Source organism: Oncorhynchus keta, chromosome 22 (genome assembly GCF_023373465.1).
Source record: "Oncorhynchus keta strain PuntledgeMale-10-30-2019 chromosome 22, Oket_V2, whole genome shotgun sequence".
NCBI lineage: Eukaryota > Metazoa > Chordata > Actinopteri > Salmoniformes > Salmonidae > Oncorhynchus > Oncorhynchus keta.
In genome coordinates this window covers 15,922,211-15,943,524 of record NC_068442.1, presented here as the reverse complement: position 1 = coordinate 15,943,524, position 21,314 = coordinate 15,922,211, and the positions used below count along the sequence as shown (strand labels likewise).

Below are 21,314 nucleotides of genomic sequence, written 5' to 3'. Positions count from 1 at the left end.
AATCCACACTGGTCTGAGGTGAAGTCTCCCCCTCTCTGTCTGTCATGGTCCATTATGCTGCTACTCGCCCGTGGGCAGGGGCCCATTTCACAATTGAGGATTTGTGGGACTTTTACAGATTATTAACTGATGTTCTCATATTAATTACATGTTTCTGCTGCATATTGTATATGAATAGTTATTCTTGGAAGAAGTTAAAATACTGTTACTTTGACGTTCTGACGCTGTAAAATGAATAGTCAATTTCTCTCTGAACTATGGAAGAAACATTTATCTTTTCAAATGGAAGGGTCATATTCCTGCCCTATAGCCCAGGGTTGGATTTCTACTAAGCTAACATATTGAATTGTTTTAAGGTCATACCAAGGATCATTTACCCCTGTAGGTATGGTTTGTAAATGTGATATTTCAATTTAATTTTTAACACATTTGCTAACATTTCTTAAAACCTGTGTTTGCTTTGTCATTGTGTGTCAATTAATGAGGAAAAAAAATACTATTTAATCAGTTTTAGAATAAGAATAACCTAAAACACAAAGCCAAATATACACTGCAGTTGCTTACCAAGACTACATTGAATGTACCAGAGTGGCGTAGTTACAGTTTTGACTCAAATTGACTGGGAAATCTATGGCAAGACTTAAATAGCTGTCTACCAATGATCAACAACCAACTTGGCAGAGCTTGAAGAACAAAAAAATAAAAGAATGCACAAATATTGTACAATCCATATGTGCAAAGGTCTTAGACTTACTCAGAAAGACTCACAGCTGTCAGAGGTGATTAACATGTATCGACGCAGGGGTCTGAATACCTATGTAAATTAGATATTTTTGTATTTAATTTTCAATACATTTGCAAAAACGTTGAAAAACATGTTTTCATTCTGTCATTATTGGGTATAGTGTATAAATGGGTGAGAAAAATATTTAATCCATTTTGAATTCAGGCTGTAACACAAAATGTGGAATAAGTCAAGGGGTATGAATACTTTAAGGCACTGTACATGGAAAAATCATTCTGTGGGGATGTTTTTCAGCGGCAGGGACTGGGAGACTAGTCAGGATCAAGGGAAAGATGAACGGGGCAAAGTACAGAGAAACCCTTGATGAAAAGCTGCTCCAGAGCGCTCAGGACCTCAGACTGGGGCGAAGGTTCAACAGGACAACGACCCTAAGCACACAGCCAAGACAACAGGAGTGGCTTCGGGACAAGACTCTGAAAGTCCTTGGGTGGCCCAGCCAGAGCCCGGACTTGATCCGGATCATATATCTCTGGAGAGACCTGAAAATAGCTGTGCAGTGACGCTCCCCTTCCAACCTGACGGAGAGTGAAAGGATCTGCAGAGAATGGGAGAAACTCCCCAAATACAGGTGTGCCAAGCTTGTAATGTCATACCCAAGAAAACCTGAGGCTGTCAAAGGTGCTTCAACAAAGTACTGTGCAAAGGGTCTAAATATTTATGTAAAATGTGGAATGTCAAGGGGTCTGAATACTTCCCGAATGCACCGTACATTTCCCTTGACTGAGTGATGCCAAATGTTTTTTAAATGCCTCAACTTAACCATCTCCCCTACTGTGATTAGATTTTTCAAACAATAATTCACTTCCATACTTTTTTAGCAGTACTTTACAGCGTTTTAATTGTTTGAAAGTGAAAACAGCTTTCACATAGACATTTTAAAAGTTAGAACTGTTTTAAGCATTCAGTTCTCACTTTACGGTGCCTTTTTTATTTATTACAATATACTGTAATTGCAACCAAGACTGAAAAGACAATGTGAGGTCATTGGAATAACTGAGTCAAATCACAAAAACTTTAAGGCTTATATCATTAGCCTTTTCTGTCAAAAGAAATACAGACACATTTCCAAATATCATTCAAAACAAGTGAGCAGTGTCACAGATTGAAATCTCTCACTGGTTTAGTTGAACAAACCATTATGTTTAGAGTTTAGTGTAAAAAGAGATTCATCTCGAGCCAATAAGGTGAAAACATGCTGAAAAGTCTGTTCTCCAAGTAACTTGAAAGCTCTTGATCAGTCCTTGGCTTCCAATCCGTCTATAACATCAGTCTACATCCCCATCCCACAGTGGTTGATGTGTCCAGTGTGCACCACTGTAGCGCTGTTCATCGCCACTGCTGCCCTCTGGCTCTCAAAGGCCTCTCTCTCTCTCCCCAGGGCCATCCTGTCCTGTTCCAACAGCATCCTCTCTCTTGCCAAGTTGGCTCTCTCGCTCTCCAGCCACTGCCGCTCTCTGTCCACTGCCGCTCTATCCCCCTCTATCGCTGCCCTCTCCCTCTCCACCATCTCCCACTCTCTCTCCAGTGTCACTCCCTTGTGAGCAGCAGTGGCCCCAGCTGGCCCCCTACCCAACCTCTCCTCTCTTAGGGCCCTCTCACACTCCGCTGTGGCCCGGTGGCACTCCTCTGTGGCGGGGTCCGCATACATCTCTTGGTCGTACTCCAGTGTGGTGTCACCTCTGTCCAGCAACGGGCGTCCTTTACTTCGAATGGGCTGCAAAGGGGAAGGCTTTGGGTCGTCGCCATCCGTTATAGGGGTCAGGACAGGTCCGCTGGCAGCGAGGCGGCCCTCCATGGCCTCGTTCATGAGGTAGAACCATGGCCAGGAAGCAGCATTGTCTGCCATGCTCTCCATGCCCACAGGAGGGTACTTCAGGTCCTGTTCAGAGAACAACAGGGGACAAACTATAGTACACAAACACAGAGCAGACTACAGTGTTTGAGCAATGCATGTGCATTAGGAAGGATTGGTCCTTCACTAAAGACATTCAGATTTTGATCCACTTGCAGTTTGGTTTATTTCATGTTGCACACATTAGCAGCAAGCAAACACTTGATCGTTTACCTTATATCTCCTCTTTAAGTTGTCCCACTTCTTGGCCACCTGGTAAGTTGACACCTTTCCCAGGAGACCCAACTCTTTTAAAATGGCCCTGCACACAAACATGATCAATGAGTTTTGATAATGCATATCTGATTTCAATGCATTGTCATTGACATTTACTTTCATACTACATCCTACTAACTTCCATGCAGTCTTGGCAGCATTTCGCCTCCCAGTGAAGAGAACCTCATTGGCAGCCCGCAACTTGATCAGCCTCCTCGTATCCTGCTCTGTCACTGTCATCAAAACAAAAATAAAGTGGATATTTGTTTACCTGATCTTGTCAACAGTCATACATTTTAAACTCCTGAAGTTTTACATTTTAAAAGTATTTTATCCTCCTTAAAAAGTACATTCTGAGACATGAAGAATGGTACTGACTTTTATAGGAGAATTCCAAAGGTGTGGGGCACTCCTCTCCACTGGCATCAATGAACGTAACAGTTCCATCCACATCTGTGTCCCCTGGTCCCATTGCCTCTACCAGCTCAGAAATCCCACTACTCTCTGGCATGGGACACGGGTCTCTCTCTGTAGGCATCGGCGAGGATACAAACAAGTAGTCTTCCTCGCTCACCCATACAGGCGTTATTTTGGGGGCTCTCCCGGCCAGTCGGCCCTCGAAGGCATCGTTCATAAGTTGGAACCAAGGCCAGGAGGCAGGGCTGCTCTGGTTCTCCATGCCACGTGGCGGGTACTTCAAGTCCTAAAGGACAAAATAAGATCTAAATGTATTGGGAGATAAAACTTAGAGACTTACCCATCCTCCGGTACCACAAATAAGCATGGATGTTTACATACATGCGCAAGTAAACCCACAGGCTCTGACAAATAGGGTGAGATTGTACATAGACACACACTAGTTACGTTACCTTGAATTTTGTCTTCAGGTTGTCCCACTTTTTAGAGACCTGATCAGCAGACAACTTGCCTGCGAGGCCCATCTCTTTCACTATTGCCCTGCAGAGAAATAAGGGATTTACAAAATAAACTGAGTACATAGACTGGAAATAGCAGATTTTTATTTAGCCAAATACTTTCTTCCAACACAAGCCAACTCACCTCCAAGCAGGCTTGGCAGTATTTCTCTTTCCTGTGAAAAGAGCCTCATTAGAAGCACGCAGCTCTATCAATCTCTTGGTGTCCTCCTCAGTCACTGTAATGCAAGCAAATATAACTAGTGTCATTCTTCACAAAGACGTGTTATCGAAGTAACTTGTTCAAATCAAAGTTAAATCAGTCGGGTACACAGTTTAGCAGATGTTATAGTGGGTACAGCGAAATGCTTATAATAATAGCTCCTAACAATGTAGTCAAATGTAAATCAAGTACACAAATAATAATACATATAAAAAAACAAGAACATGTCGATCCCTCCGATGTCAACAACTACAGACCAGTATCCCTTCTCTCTTTTCTCTCCAAAACTCTTGAGCGTGCCGTCCTTGGCCAGCTCTACCGCTATCTCTCTCAGAATGACCTTCTTGATCCAAATCAGTCAGGTTTCAAGACTAGTCATTCAACTGAGACTGCTCTTCTCTGTATCACGGAGGCGCTCCGCACTGCTAAAGCTAACTCTCTCTCCTCTGCTCTCATCCTTCTAGACCTATCGGCTGCCTTCGATACTGTGAACCATCAGATCCTCCTCTCCACCCTCTCCGAGTTGGGCATCTCCGGCGCGGCCCACGCTTGATTGCGTCCTACCTGACAGGTCGCTCCTACCAGGTGGCGTGGCGAGAATCTGTCTCCTCACCACGCACTCTCACCACTGGTGTCCCCCAGGGCTCTGTTCTAGGCCCTCTCTTATTCTCGCTATACACCAAGTCACTTGGCTCTGTCATAACCTCACATGGTCTCTCCTATCATTGCTATGCAGACGACACACAATTAATCTTCTCCTTTCCCCCTTCTGATGACCAGGTGGCGAATCGCATCTCTGCATGTCTGGCAGACATATCAGTGTGGATGACGGATCACCACCTCAAGCTGAACCTCAGCAAGACGGAGCTCCTCTTCCTCCCGGGGAAGGACTGCCCGTTCCATGATCTCGCCATCACGGTTGACAACTCCATTGTGTCCTCCTCCCAGAGCCCTAAGAACCTTGGCGTGATCCTGGACAACACCCTGTCGTTCTCAACTAACATCAAGGCGGTGTCCCGTTCCTGTAGGTTCATGCTCTACAACATCCGCAGAGTACGACCCTGCCTCACACAGGAAGCGGCGCAGGTCCTAATCCAGGCACTTGTCATCTCCCGTCTTGATTACTGCAACTCGCTGTTGGCTGGGCTCCCTGCCTGTGCCATTAAACCCTACAACTCATCCAGAACGCCGCAGCCCGTCTGGTGTTCAACCTTCCCAAGTTCTCTCACGTCACCCCGCTCCTCCGCTCTCTCCACTGGCTTCCAGTTGAAGCTCGCATCCGCTACAAGACCATGGTGCTCGCCTACGGAGCTGTGAGGGGAACGGCACCTCAGTACCTCCAGGCTCTGATCAGGCCCTACACCCAAACAAGGGCACTGCGTTCATCCACCTCTGGCCTGCTCGCCTCCCTACCACTGAGGAAGTACAGTTCCCGCTCAGCCCAGTCAAAACTGTTCGCTGCTCTGGCCCCCAATGGTGGAACAAACTCCCTCACGACGCCAGGACAGCGGAGTCAATCACCACCTTCCGGAGACACCGGAAACCCCACCTCTTCAAGGAATACCTAGGATAGGGTAAGTAATCCTTCTCACCCCCCCCCCTAAAAAGATTTAGATGCACTATTGTAAAGTGGCTGTTCCACTGGATGTCATAAGGTGTATGCACCACTTTGTAAGTCGCTCTGGATAAGAGCGTCTGCTAAATGACTTAAATGTAAATGTAAATGCAAATGAATCCAATTAACAACCCAAATAGCACTGTAACCCAAATGCAATCTATATGCGCACACACACACACTAGATATATTAGTGAGCCCTGTCAAGAATCCAGTATACACATAAATACAGTGTTTGCTGACTGTAACTAAAATTGATGCTGACTGTAACTAAAATGCAATATAATGAGCTTTTGAGAATACAGTATTTAAATACACAGAACAAAACCCCCATGGCAAAATGGATAGCATTACCGGAAATAAGCATCAGGACCAGAATATACACTGAGAATACCAAACATAAGTAAAACTTTACTAATTTTGAGTTGCAGCCCCACTAAGTGCAAACCAGATGGGATGGCGTAATGCTGCAGAATGCTGTGGTAGCCATGAATTCTAAAGAAATCACTGAGTGTCACTAGCAAAGCACCCCCACACCTTCTCCTTCATGCTTAACGGTGGGAACTCCACATGTGGAGATCATCCGTTCACCTACTCTGCGTCTCACAAAGACGTGGTGGTTGGAACCAAAAATCTTAAATTTGGACTCATCAGACCAAAGGACAGACTTCCACCAGTCTAATGTCCATTGCTCATGTTTCATGGCCCAAGCAAGTCTCTTCTTATTGGTGTCCTTTTTAGTAGTGGTTTCTTTGCAGCAACTTGAACATGAAGGCCTGATTCATACAGTCTCCTCTGAACAGTTGATGTTGAGATGTGTTAGTTACTTGAACTCTGAAGCATTTATTTGGGCTGCAATTTCTGAGGCTGGTAACTCTAATGAACTCATCCTCTGCAGCAGAGGTAACTCTGGGTCTTCCTTTCCTGTGGCAGTTCTCACAAGAGCCAGTTTCATCATAGTGCTTGATGGTTTTTGCAACTGCACTTGAAGAAACACTCAAAGTTCTTGACATTTTCCGCATTGACTGGCCTTCATGTCTTAAAGTAACGGACTGTCGTTTCTCTTTGCTTATTTGAGCTGTTCTTTCCATAATATGGACTTGGTATTTTACCAAATAGGGCTATTTTCTGTTTACAACCCCTACCATGTCACAACACAACTGATTGGCTCAAACACATTAAGGAAGGAAATTCCACAAATTAACTATTAAAGGCACACCTATCAATTGAAATGCATTCCAGGTGACTACCTCATGAAGCTGGTTGAGAGAATGCCAAGCATATGCAAAGTTGTCTTCACAGCAAAGGGTGGCTACTTTGAAGAATCTCAAATGTAAAAATTATTTTTGATTTAACACTTTTTTGGTTACTACATGATTCCATATGTTTTCATAGAGTTGACATCTTCATTATTATTCTACAATGTAGAAAACAGTAGAAAAAAAAGAAAAACCCTGGAATGAGTGGGTGTGTCCAAACTTTTGACTGGTACTATATGTATGCGAATGGTGTGTATAGACGGTATGGATTGTCTGTGAATAGAAAAAGTGTATATAGCAGTAGTTATATAGGATGAGCCATGACTAGAAAACAGTATATACATATAAAGTGGGTAAAACAGTATGTAAACATTATTAAAGTGACCAGTGTTAAATGACTATGTACATAGGGCAGCAGTCTCTAAAGTGCAAGGTAGAGTACTGGGTGGTAGCCGGGTAGTGGCATTGTCCAAGGTTCAGGGCAGGGTACTGGGCGGAGGTCGGCTAGTGGTAACTGTTTAACAGTGATGGCCTGGAGATAGAAGCTGTTAATCAGTTAGTTATTGTTGCTACTAGTTCAAATATTACCAATAATTCATAAGGCTTACACGGAACCCAAACCGGCTGCGTGCGTGCACCATCATGTGCCATTGTGCATAAATGTATTTTGTCCCCCTACACCAAACGCGATCACAACACGCAGGTTAAAATATCAAAACTATCTCTGAACCAATTACATTAATTTGGGGACAGGTCGAAAAGCATTAAACATATATGGCAATTTAGCTAGTTAGCTTGCACTTGCTAACTAATTTGTCCTGGGATACAAACATTGAGTTGTTATTTTACCTGAAATGCACAAGGTCCTATACTCCGACAATTAATCCACACATAAAATTGCCAACCGAATTGTTTCTAGTCATCTCTGCTCCATCCAGGCCTTTTCATCTTTGAACTTTTCATCTTTGAACTTATATGGTGATCGGCATCTAAACTTTCATAGTATTACCACGACAACTGGCAAAACAGTCTTTCAATCACCCACCTGCTGTGTGGATTAAATGTCGGAGTAGGGAACCTTGTGCATTTCAGGTAAAATAACAACTCAATGTTTGTATCCCAGGACAAATTAGCAAGCAACAGCAAGCTAGCTAAATAGGACAAATTAGCTAGCAAGTGCAAGGTAACTAGCTAAATTGCGATACATGTTTAATGCTTTTCGACCTATCCCCAAATTAATGTCATTGGTTCAGAGTTTGTTTTGATATTTTAACCTGCGTGTCGTGATCGCGTTTGGTGTAGGGGGACAAACATAAATGTATGCACGATAGTGCACAATGCACGAGCGCAGCCGGTTTGGGTTCCGTGTTCGGGTCACAAGATGGTGAACGTAGCTAAATAACTCAAACATGCACTTTAAAAACTGTCTGGGTCAACCAATACCAGCCTAAGTGGGAAATCATATTGATTTTGTACAGTCATATTGTATTTTGAGCAAATCATCCCTTTAAAAAAGGAAAAACATCACTTACGCTTATATGAGAATTCTGTGGTCCTGTGATACTCCCCTATGGCGGACCCCGGGAACATGGCTGCACCGTTCCGATCCTCTGTTTCTACCAGCTCATCCATTTCTGACTCTGTCAAGAACTCTGACATCCCCCCCCTCCCTGGTGTCCGACGAGCCCTCTTCCTTGGTGGTGGAGAGGGCTCAAACTCCTCATCACCCTCCTCTACTACTGGCGTCAGGATGGGGGCGCAGCCGGCGAAACGCCCCTCGACAGCATCATTCATGCGGTAGAACCAGGGCCAGGAATTTGGGTTGCTCTCCATGCCGCGGGCTGGACATTTCAACTCCTGCTCCAAAAGAGGAACAACACAGTGGACAGAGCAGTGTGGAGTGGAATTGCAAGGAGATTTGTGCAGGAGGTGATGCGAGATACATTGTGAATCAATAATAACTTCAACAGACTAGGAGAATGTTTCTTATACACTACAATAAAAGTTCACCAATACAAGTTACATACACAAATGCACTATTTGAGTACTGTCATCACTCTCTCACACTACCTTATATCGCCTCTTGAGATTATCCCACTTTTTGGCTAGCTGGTCAGTAGTCACCTTTCCCTGAAGACCCAACACATTCAAAATAGCTCTGTAGGAAAACATGGAGACAAACAACAATGGTTAACTTGAGACAATCATTTGCAAAACAATTCTGTTAGGACACTAAACGAAATCTGAAATGATCAAATAGGTGTAAGCAATAGGGTACTAGCTCCATTTTACCTTCTGATAGATAAAAAGGTCTTCCTAGCTAGCCTGTCCAGTCCTTTCAGACATATGTAAGTGTGAAAGAGCTAGGGGTGGATTAGGGACAGACAATAACAGAATGTGCTTGGCAATAATATGTTCTGTATCCGTCCCTCCCAGACATATTCACCTCCAGGCTGGCTTAGCGGTATGTTTTCTGCCTGTGAAGAGGGCCTCATTCACGGCACGCAGCTTTATCATTCTCTCCGTCTCCTGCTCTGTCACTGTTGAGCAAGAAACAATGTCAGTAATATGAATGATTACCTTGTATCAAGTAACACCATTTTTTTGCAGCAAGCTTGCTAACAATCAATAACTACAATTACTAAAGACCTAGAATCTAGACAGACCTCCTGGACAAATAAAGGTTGAATAAATCATTAACTGTCAACCTATCAACACAATCACAGAGCATGCTCAGCTCACTTACTTACTTACTTTTATATGAGCATTCTGACATTCTTCGCCAGCCCATAGTAGTAGAGGCCCCAGTCTGAGTTGCATCAGTGTTAACTGTTGCATTGTTTTCCAAGTTCCCTGTCCCTGCACTGTCCTCCATCTCCGTTTTGATCAAGAACTCCAAAATGTCAGCACCCTCGGTCCCCTGTTCTCTCTCGTTGGTTAATGGCGAGGGAGCACTCGGATCCTCACCACCCAAAGATTCCACCGCCAAAACGTGGGCGCTGTTGAAGAGGCGTCCTTCCATGGCCTCATCCATAAGTTGGAACCATGGCCAGGAGGCTATGCTAGTAGAAACAGTGTCCTTGCCAAGAAAAGGGTATTTCAAATCCTAAAGGAAAAAAGACAAACACAGAAGTAGGACTATGACTGGGATGCAGAGGAGGCTGGTGGGGGGGTCCTATAGGAGGACAGGCTCATTGTAATGGCTGGAATGGAATTCATGGAATGGTATCAAACATATGGAAACCACGCATTTGACTCTGTTCCATTAATTCCATTCCAGCCATTACAATCAGCATGTCCTCCTATAGCTCCTCCCACCAGCCTCCTCTGCTGGGATGAAGCTTTTTTGTTTTGCCGATATGATCAGTAAATATTACAATATCAGTAAACACCCAACTTCCTTCTTCCAAGTGCACACACACTTTACCTTGTATCTAGTCTTCAGATTTTCCCACTTTTTGGCAATCTGGTCAGCTGTCAGCTTTCCCTCAAGACCTAATCCCTTTAGAATTGCACTGCATAGTGAAAGATTAAAAAAAACAGTTACAATCCTGATTGTGGTATACTGGTGTATACAATTTCATACATATGACAACCCGCACATACTTCCAGGCAACCTTGGCAGCATTTCTTTTTCCTGTGAAAAGAGCCTCATTGGAGGAACGCAGTTCTATTAACCTCTTGACGTCCTCTTCAGTCACTGTAAACAAAACACATTGGATTGTAATCACCTAATAGTCCATAGCTTGCTGCAACTAGATACACTACATGGCCAAAAGTAAGTGGGCACCTGAAAGTCAAACATCTCATTCCAAAATCATGGGCATTAATATGGAGCTGGTCCCCCCTTTGCTGCTACAACAGCCTCCACTCTGTTGGTAAAGGCTTTCCACTAGACCCCACCTCTTTAAGGAATACCTAGGATAGGATAAGTAATCCTTCTCACCCCCCCCCCCCTTTAAGATTTAGATGCACTATTGTAAAGTGACTGTTCCACTGGATGTCATAAGGTGAATGCACCAATTTGTAAGTCGCTCTGGATAAGAGCGTCTGCTAAATGACTTAAATGTAAAATGATGTAAATGTTGGAACATTGCTACGGGGACTTGCTTCCATTCATCTACAAGAGCACTAATAAAGTTGGGCACTGATGTTGGGCAATTAGGCCTGACTCACAGTCGGCGGTCCAATTCATCCCAAGGGTGTTCAATGGGGTTGAGATTAGGACTCTTTGCAGGCCAGTCCAGATCTTCTGTATGGACCTTGCTTGTGCATGGGGGCATTGTCATGCTGAAACAGGGAAGGACCTTCCCCAAACTGTTGCCACAAATTTCAAAGCACAAAATCATCAAGAATGTAATTTATGCTGTAGCATTAAGATTTCCCTTCACTGGAACCATGGGGCCTAGCCGGAACCATAAAAAAAAAACAGCCCCAGACCATTTTCCCTCCACCACCAAATTTTACAGTTGGCACTATGCATTTGGATAGGTAGGTTCTATTGGCGTCCGCAAACCCAGTTTCGTCCATTGGTCTGCCTGATGGTGAAGCGTGATTCATCAATCCAGAGAACGCATTTCCACTACTCCAAGCTAATGGCGGAAAGCTTTACACCACTCCAGCCGATGCTTGGCATTGCATATGGTGATCTTAGGCTTGTGTGCAGCTGCTTGGCCATGGAAACCCATTCCATGAAGCACCCAATGAACAGCTCTAGTTCTTGTGCGAACGTTGCTTCCAGAGGCCGTTTGGAACTCGGTAGTGAGTGTTGCAATAGAGTGCAGAAGATTTGTACATGCTACAGCACTCTGTGGCCCTGTTGTGTGACCTACCACTTAGCGGCTGAGCCACTTCACAATAACAGCACTTCGTTGACCGGGGCAGAAATTTGACAAACTGACTTGTTGGAGAGGTGGTATCCTATGACGGTGCCACGTTGAAAGTCCCTGATCTCTTCAGTACGGGCCATTCTACTGCCAATGTTTGTCTATGGAGATTGTATGGCTGTGTGCTCGATTTTAAACACCTGTCAGCAACGGGTGTGGATGAAACAGCCGAATCCACTAATTTAAAGGGGTGTCCACGTACTTTTGGCCATGTTGTGTATCGCTACAACGGAAGCAGAGGGGATAAAAATAACCCATTCAATAAATGACTTCACTAGCACAACAGCCTGCAGTTGTATGCATGTGACAATTGACCTTACGGTAGGTAACTAGATGAGACGAAAGAAAATAGCTAATAACATTTACTACTTACTTTTATACAAGTTATCTGTGACATTAGGCGTTGGGTCCATCGTTGACTCCATTTGCACCAGCTAGAGAACAGAACGTACAGGAAGGAAGCGTGCTCATGCACACAATCTTTCCATCCAGGAGAATAAGAATAGCTTAGTAGGCAGTGGTAGTTAGCTATCCAGCATCCGCCAGCTCCTTAAGTTTGATAGTTGGTTATTTTGCTTTTCGGGAAATGGTTATTTCTCAAATGTATGGGGCTATTTGCCAAAAAAGAATGTAGGATTTGCCAACCCTTGATTAGTTGTTTAGCTAGCTAGTAGCTAACGTTTGGTATCAAGTAGCTAGTTACGACAACCCAATCCCCTAGCAGGATAAGTCAAAACAATGTCCTATTTTCAACACCCAGTAAATTCGTCTGTTATAAATATTTCGATTTGGTACCAAAGTGAAAGGGTTACACAAAAAACTCACATTTTTAACAAAAGTTGTTATGCAGTTTCTGTATTCCTATCTAGTTAGGGTTGTGCACGATCCGAGAAGGGTGCACCCTATTACGATCCGGGGGAGGAGTGTCATGTATTTCAACGAATATGATTGTTTTTTCCTGTGGCGTAACCCTCCCTGTAGCATGGGGTACAACAACGACATCAGGAACCAAATATTTGTTCCCACTTCCACAACCTTGAGGTCGACACGTCGTTGTTTGAGAACAAGCTGGCTTTTTTAACAACAACAAATCTAGCATATTCCGAGGATAAGAAAATATTTAACAGTTTGTGTTAACGGAAACATTTGTTGTACTAATTGTCAATGCGGTTTACAATACTTATTTAAACTCAATCTTAAAATCTAGCGAACGACAACAGTAGCGAGCCATCTGAAATACGTTAAGGACCGTCCTACGTCTCCTGTTAAAACAGGGACACGAAATATTTAGCCCTTGCTATTTATTGGGTGTTGGTGAAAAAGCCAATATGTAGCCTAGGCAGCCGGTCAGGAGTATCAGTATCGTCTGAACTTTGTGTGCTTTCGAGGTAATCCACTTGTGGACCGGCTCGTACATAAAGTATCCTCCATCCATGCTGCAAAGACAATTTGCCTCCTTAACTAGCTTTATGGCGAGCAAACGGGAAAAATATCTACCGTTTAAAAAAAACAACGGATTTCTTACAGTTTAAGATGTTTCACCGCGTTCGGCCAAGGGTGTGCAACTAACTACATCCCAGGGATGATGGCTTTGAGTGAGATTTCCTGCTCGGGGAAATATTACATGCGAATTTCAAACCATTCAAATGTACTCTGTTGGGTATTTCAACAACTACGAAAATATAGGTGGTTTTGGCTAAAGTGTTGACCTGTCAGGTAACCTTTCCTTTTAACTTCCACGACTAGGTCCTCAACATCAAATTTGGACACCTGCAAAAGAACTTGTACTCAAACAATTTTCATTCAATCATTCCATGATAAATGTTCTTGCTTGGAATTAGACTGAATTTAAGTCAATCAAAGCATAAATAAATCTACTCCGTACACTACACACCTCAGGAAAAACCCTGTCCAGACTTTTTGGCAGTGTTGTGGATGACGTGACGGCCATGCATGGACATAGATGTTTGGATTGTCCTTTAACCTTCTTGAGTGATGGAATTCATAGCACCTTTTACCAGGTGCATTATCAAAGGACACACCATTGTTCTGTGGTATGTTGTTCTCCTGCAAGCCCCATCTATCTTTGGTAGATAATTTCAGCTGTGCTGCACTTTGGCCTACTGGTGGTAGTGCACATATCAAGGAACCTGTACAAGCTCTGTTAGTGTCATACATGCACTGTGATTTGGTTAATCTTTTCTTTTCCTGCAATGACAACATATAGGCTTATCAGTTTGAAGACTCACTTGAGTGCATGGCCTACTGTATAAAACAAGAAGGGAAAATAAACTAAATGCCAAGATATCAAACTTTGGAAACAATCTCTATATACATTACCGTTCAAACGTTTGGGGTCACTTAGAAATGTCCTTGTTTTCATAAAGAAAAGTACAAAAACATTGTCCATTAAAATGACATCAAATTGATCAGAAATACAGTGCAGACATGGTTAATGTTGTAAATTACTATTGTAGCTGGAAACGGCTGATTTTTAATGGAATATCTACATTGGCGTATAGCGGCCCATTATCAGCAACCATCACTCCTGTATTCCAATTGCACGTGTATTAGCTAATCCAAGTTTATAATTTTTAAAGGCTAATTGATCATTATGTGGTATCCCAGGAGGTCTACCCCGGGGGATGGTAATAGAGGGGAGGTACGTGAGGCGACGTTGGCTCCCTCTGCTGGGAATACGGGAGCTGGGCACCCCGACGCGGACAACTCCAAGTGGAGTTAATTAGGGGGAAGTGCCAACCAGCCGTGGAGGCCAAATAAAAGGAGCACTGGCACACCGCGAAAAGGAACGGGGAGGGACCGAAACCGAGCAAAAGTAGCGAAGAAGGACCGAAACCGAGCAAAAGTAGCGAAGAAGGACCTAGCCAAACTTAAGTGATTTTCTTTGTTGTGTTTATGTTCTGTCCTAGTAAAGTTGTTTTTGCGGACTAAAACCTCCCTATCTCTGTGTCCATCTCTGCACACTAAGAAGTTATAGCTAGCTAAATGATTTACTGCAGAGTCAGGCTAGCCATGATCTAACTAGTAATTTAGGCTGGTAGTTGATTTTAAGGTACAATTATGATAATGGAGATTTGCAATTAAGATTAAGATTTGACTAAAATGTGGGTAATTGGATGCTTAGATGTAACCATAGACGGTCTTATTTTTGCATAAGGTCAATTAAACATGAAAAGAAAGAGCTATGAGACTCATTTTTAAAGAAGCACAAACGGGCAGATCAGGTGCAAACTGATCCCAGCCCTTGCATCCCTACCGACCCCAGAGCAGCTCCCTAACCTGAGGCTAGTCAGTGTGGTCAGAATTGGCAAGGACCCAATCTACCACCACCATCAACCAGGCAGTCAGTCAATCACATGCCGAGTTCAGAATTTAAGTTTAGCTTCAGTTTGTAATAAATTATTGTCAGATTAAGTCTCACTTTAAAGTGTTGGTTGTTGATTCATGTGTGTTCTTTTGATGGCTGTGGCATTTTTATTGTGATAATACAGTAATTCACACAGGTTCTTGTGTTATTTTAATGTAATAGATGTATCAAGGGATGATTTTTTTATTTTATTTTTATTTCACCTTTATTTAACCAGGTAGGCTAGTTGAGAACAAGTTCTCATTTGCAACTGCGACCTGGCCAAGATAAAGCATAGCAGTGTGAACAGACAACACAGAGTTACACATGGAGTAAACAATTAGCAAGTCAATAACACAGTAGAAAAAAAATGGGCAGTCTATATACAATGTGTGCAAAAGGCATGAGGAGGTAGGCGAATAATACAATTTTGCAGATTAACACTGGAGTGATAAATGATCAGATGGGCATGTACAGGTAGAGATATTGGTGTGCAAAAGAGCAGAAAAGTAAATAAATAAAAACAGTAAAAAACAGTATGGGAATGAGGTAGGTGAAAAAGGGTGAGCTATTTACCAATAGACTATGTACAGCTGCAGCGATCGGTTAGCTGCTCGGATAGCTGATGTTTGAAGTTGGTGAGGGAGATAAAAGTCTCCAACTTCAGCGATTTTGCAATTCGTTCCAGTCACAGGCAGCAGAGTACTGGAACGAAAGGCGGCCAAATGAGGTGTTGGCTTTAGGGATGATCAGTGAGATACACCTGCTGGAGCGCGTGCTACGGATGGGTGTTGCCATCGTGACCAGTGAACTGAGATAAGGCGGAGCTTTACCTAGCATGGACTTGTAGATGACCTGGAGCCAGTGGGTCTGGCGACGAATATGTAGTGAGGGCCAGCCGACTAGAGCATACAAGTCGCAGTGGTGGGTGGTATAAGGTGCTTTAGTGACAAAACGGATGGCACTGTGATAGACTGCATCCAGTTTGCTGAGTAGAGTGTTGGAAGCCATTTTGTAGATGACATCGCCGAAGTCGAGGATCGGTAGGATAGTCAGTTTTACTAGGGTAAGCTTGGCAGCGTGGGTGAAGGAGGCTTTGTTGCGGAATAGAAAGCCGACTCTGGATTTGATTTTTGATTGGAGATGTTTGATGTGAGTCTGGAAGGAGAGTTTGCAGTCTAGCCAGACACCTAGGTACTTATAGATGTCCACATATTCAAGGTTGGAACCATCCAGGGTGGTGATGCTAGTCGGGCATGCGGGTGCAGGCAGCGATCGGTTGAAAAGCATGCATTTGGTTTTACTCGCGTTTAAGAGCAGTTGGAGGCCACGGAAGGAGTGCTGTATGGCATTGAAGCTCGTTTGGAGGTTGGATAGCACAGTGTCCAATGACGGGCCGAAAGTATATAGAATGGTGTCGTCTGCGTAGAGGTGGATCAGGGAATCGCCCGCAGCAAGAGCAACATCATTGATATATACAGAGAAAAGAGTCGGCCCGAGAATTGAACCCTGTGGCACCCCCATAGAGACTGCCAGAGGACCGGACAGCATGCCCTCCGATTTGACACACTGAACTCTGTCTGCAAAGTAATTGGTGAACCAGGCAAGGCAGTCATCCGAAAACCGAGGCTGTTGAGTCTGCCGATAAGAATTTGGTGATTGACAGAGTCGAAAGCCTTGGCGAGGTCGATGAAGACGGCTGCACAGTACTGTCTTTTATCGATGGCGGTTATGATATCATTTAGTACCTTGAGTGTGGCTGAGGTGCACCCGTGACCGGCTCGGAAACCAGATTGCACAGCGGAGAAGGTACGGTGGGATTCGAGATGGTCAGTGACCTGTTTGTTGACTTGGCTTTCGAAGACCTTAGATAGGCAGGGCAGGATGGATATAGGTCTATAGCAGTTTGGGTCCAGGGTGTCTCCCCTTTGAAGAGGGGGATGACTGCGGCAGCTTTCAATCCTTGGGGATCTCAGACGATATGAAAGAGAGGTTGAACAGGCTGGTAATAGGGGTTGCGACAATGGCGGCAGATAGTTTCAGAAATAGCGGGTCCAGATTATCAAGCCCAGCTGATTTGTACGGGTCCAGGTTTTGCAGCTCTTTCAGAACATCTGCTATCTGGATTTGGGTAAAGGAGAACCTGGAGAGGCTTGGGTGAGGAACTACGGGGGGCGGAGCTGTTGGCCGAGGTTGGAGTAGCCAGGCGGAAGGCATGGCCAGCCGTTGAGAAGTGCTTATTGAAGTTTTCGATAATCATGGATTTATCGGTGGAGACCGTGTTTCCTAGCCTCAGTGCAGTGGGCAGCTGGGAGGAGGTGCTCTTGTTCTCCATGGACTTCACAGTGTCCCAGAACTTTTGGAGTTGGAGCTACAGGATGCAAACTTCTGCCTGAAGAAGCTGGCCTTAGCTTTCCTGACTGACTGCGTGTATTGGTTCCTGACTTCCCTGAACAGTTGCATATCACGGGGCTATTCGATGCTATTGCAGTCCGCCACAGGATGTTTTTGTGCTGGTCGAGGGCAGTCAGGTCTGGAGTGAACCAAGGGCTGTATCTGTTCTTGGTTCTGCATTTTTTGAACGGAGCATGCTTATCTAAAATGGTGAGACCTCTGGCTCTGAACAAGACAGTGAGCCAGAGCTGCCAGGAGATGTCATCAAGCCCCTCCCACCTGCATCAAGCACCAGGTATACTGTTCCAAAAGGACCCAATGGTAGGACAGGCTTATACTTGAAACTACACATTTTTATTTAGCAGCTGTTAGTATCTAATCTTGTGGATCCCTTAATTATACATTTCCATAGAGATATAACATATTATTTAACATGTATTTCAAGATCCAGAGAAGAGGGTCCTGTACTGCCATGATTGAAAACGTTTCCCAGAACTCAGCATGGTACTAGGAAAAGGGCTTTCAACAGCTCCTGGTGTAAGGACAAATCATGCCTTGAATATTCTAAGTCAACATTCAACTTATTGTTTTTCCTGTAGGCATTTTTCTCTGCCCAATACACCTGAATCTGCCTTCACATCAGTCAGGTTTTTGTAACTGGAAAAAGGTGCTGTTTAAAGATTCTGGGTTTAAGTTCCATTCGAAGGCAGAGCATCATATCAATGCTCTGTATGCTTGGAATCAGCATAAAAGGGCTATTGACAGCAATTCAATGTTAGATGTCAGAAATGAGGACCGGAAAAAGAAAGTGGAGGAAAACTGTACTTACATTAAAACAATTGCAGATGTGCTCCTATTAACTGCCACTCAAAATATAGCTCAGAGAGGTCATCGAGAGTCTGACTCTCACAACGGTCATTTTTTTTGACAATCTTAGAGGAAATAGCAAAGCATGACCTTGTCATAGAGAAAAGGATGAATGCATGTGGCAATGCTAAGTACACAAGCCACCAAAGTACCAAAGCCACAGGTAGCACGCCCAGTGAACAGGTCAGGGTTCCATAGCCGCAAGCAGAACAGTTGAAACTGGAGCAGCAGCACGGCCAGGTGGACTGGGGACAGTAAGGAGTCACCAGGCCAGGTATTCCTCAGGCATGGTCCTAGGGCTCAGGTCCTCCGAGAGAAAGAAAGAGGGAATTAGGGAGAGCATACTTAAATTCACACAGGACACCGAATAAGACAGGAGAAATGCTCCAGATATAACAGACTGATCCTAGCCCCCCGACACATAAACTACTGTAGCATAAATACTGGAGGCTGAGACAGGAGACATATCACACTTGAAAATAGTGGTGATAGATCAGTGGAGGCAAGGGGCCTTCTTTCTCAGACAGATTTACAGGGCTCTTGGTTACCTTTTGTAAAGTGCTTGGTGATGCCAAATGTCTTTCTGACATGCTCCAGTCAATCTCTCTTGACCTATCAAGGGCTGTGGATCTAGTAGATGCCCTTACAGACACATTACAGGACTACAGAAGTGAGGGTTACTTTGGAGAACTATGGAAAGAGGTTGAAGAGATGGCAGAGCATTGCAAAATAAGTGTACAAACAGTGTGTAAAAGACAGCCTAAAACAAGCTTAAGATTTCACGACTCGACAATGAGCACTGTAGGACAGAAAAATTGTGACCAAAGTGATGGTGAGAGCTTCCAAAGAGCAGGAAGGTGACTGACAGTCTCACAGCTGAGCTGCAGAGGCGTTTTTCAAATAAGAATTGCAATATAATGCAAGGGGTTCAGTCTCTCAACCCAAAGAGTACAACATACAAGAATGAGGAGCCTCTGTTTGCCTTTGCTCAGACCTTTGAGTCAGATGTAGAGGACCTCAAACATGAGGTTCATTAAAACAAGTGGCTTCTTGATAGGGGAGAGAAAAGTGGAAGGGACAGACTGTCTACTCTCCTTGACTTTGTTGTGTTTCTCGAACCTTATAAAGAGGTCTTCCTTGAGCTATTTCGACGTAAGATTTCTGTTGTTACACCAGTCAGCAGTGCTTCTTGCGAGAGAAGCTTCTCAGCTTTAAAATGGGTTAAAATCCACCTTAGAACAACAATGGTTGATGACAGGTTGTCACCTAGAAATTATCTGTTGAGTTAAGGAGGGCACGCTCCCTCAACATGGATGAGTTTGAAACATTTTGCCAGTTCTCACCAGAACCTCAGAATTATGCTGTTTTAAATCTACCTATGATAATTTGGCACTTAGGTGACCTCTCTGGTCATGATTAAAACCTGCACTGTGTACTAGCTAGTACGCTGATATTCTAAAATTATAAATCCGAAGGGTATCATGTCACACAGTTTTAATTTGGTCTTGATTTGGCCAATTCTAAAATTATAAATCCGAAGGGTATCATGTCACACAGTTTTAATTTGGTCTTGATTTGGCCAATTCCAAAAGTTTTCTTTGCTATTAGTTAACATATATGAGAATAAGTATGTTACTGTAAGTTTGTAATATTGATGGGCACCAAAATTATTTATATTTTTGAAGTCCATTTCTGTTTGGTACCTGGTATGTCAAATTGCAGTGTTTTTTTGTAAATAAACTATGCAATTTATGTAACAAAAATGCTATCTTATCTCCTTGGTGCTTGAGATTTATTTTCTGAAAATATTTTAGATGTTCAACACTTAAAGACCCAGATTATATATTCATGAAAACAGAGTGACCTAAGTCTCATCAGTATGTGAGTACAGTACAGTGTGTGTGTGAGAGAAAGAAATTGAGCTGCAGTTCCGAGGTAGAGACACTAACTATTCATAGTATGTTAAAATATTCTAGTGAAGTAACCCTTTTGGACCACACTATCTGCCAGATCGAAGAACTCCAGGTTGAGTGAATTATCACTTCTACCTCTAATCAGCAATCATAGGATTCATTCATGCTACTTAGATGCCAGGTTAGGGTTATACACACATTTTCTGAATTGGTCTATGGACCCCCTGAAGTAACCTTGGCCACCCCATGTATAAAACTCTAGTTCCGTCACTGATGCCATTGTGAACAGAGAAGGTCACTTGACCTAGGTTGGGATGAGAGTGGAGAGAAGAAGAGAGGAAAGGAAAGGTGGAGAGCTGAAGGAGAGGTGTCGTACCCAGTGTATTCCTGGGTGATATTAGTTTGGGATTGGGACAGAGCTTGGACAGCGTTTTTACTCGTTATTCTTCCCCCTTGACAACGTATAGAGGATTGATCCACTGATGTTACCTGCATTATCAGAGGACAGGCAGACAGGTCCTCATGCATGTTGACTGGCAGCAGATGTTTTTATATCATAAGTCTACTGCAGAACTATGTGTATATGGTTACCACCCACTGTGGAATAGTTTCTGTACAGCAGATACTGTAGCTAATACCTCACAAGAGATAGACTTACATGCAAGGCAGGTCTCAGTTAACCCACAGAGCAGTGGCGACCCGTCATTTCGACCACACTTCTAGCAAAAATAAATACATGTTTTGCATGGTATTTTGGCATTGTCACATACACATGTCACATATCAGTTTGCAAACAATGTAAAATAACAAACAAGAAAATACAGAGCGTAGGGGTTGGTAATGTTCTCTAGTCACGCTGTGATTGGCTCATTGTTCAGTCACTCAAGGAGATACTACGTCACCGCCAAATACTGTATAAGGGTAGAGATCAAAAATTCAATCCCCTTGGGTGCTGCCATAGAGT

At 43.6% G+C, this 21,314-nt stretch overlaps 1 protein-coding gene across 5 annotated transcripts; it reads right to left on the bottom strand.

Moving 5' to 3' along the window:
- Positions 1-1,615: 1,615 nt before the first annotated feature.
- LOC118401116 (uncharacterized) lies at positions 1,616-13,860 on the bottom strand. Of its 5 annotated transcripts, none has more exons than XM_052474832.1 (14): positions 13,704-13,860; positions 12,183-12,243; positions 10,530-10,623; positions 10,351-10,438; positions 9,678-10,029; positions 9,370-9,463; positions 8,991-9,081; positions 8,456-8,783; positions 3,972-4,065; positions 3,782-3,869; positions 3,291-3,615; positions 3,052-3,145; positions 2,871-2,958; positions 1,616-2,684 (listed from the first exon to the last, which is right to left on the bottom strand). In XM_052474832.1, exons 1-14 carry the CDS (start codon positions 13,758-13,760, stop codon positions 2,076-2,078), a joined length of 2,463 nt encoding a protein of 820 aa, XP_052330792.1. In that variant the 5' UTR covers positions 13,761-13,860; the 3' UTR covers positions 1,616-2,075. The 5 variants fall into 5 exon arrangements, with proteins under 5 accessions (XP_052330792.1, XP_035654251.1, XP_052330793.1 ...); XM_035798358.2 differs by having other exon boundaries at positions 8,456-8,780; positions 8,994-9,081; positions 13,704-13,858; XM_052474833.1 differs by lacking the exon at positions 13,704-13,860 and adding an exon at positions 12,635-13,091 and having other exon boundaries at positions 12,183-12,289.
- Between the last annotated feature and the right edge of the window lie 7,454 nt (positions 13,861-21,314).

Bases quoted from the DNA above. Each gene is read 5' to 3' on its own strand.
- LOC118401116 (XM_052474832.1), bottom strand. From the start codon at position 13,760: ATGGCCGTCACGTCATCCACAACACTGCCAAAAAGTCTGGACAGGGTT. The intron at 12,244-13,703 runs GTGTGTAGTGTA...TCTGTTCTCTAG, and splicing joins TGGACAGGGTTTTTCCTGAG to CTGGTGCAAATGGAGTCAAC. The intron at 10,439-10,529 runs GTATGTGCGGGT...TTCACTATGCAG, and splicing joins GCTGCCAAGGTTGCCTGGAA to TGCAATTCTAAAGGGATTAG.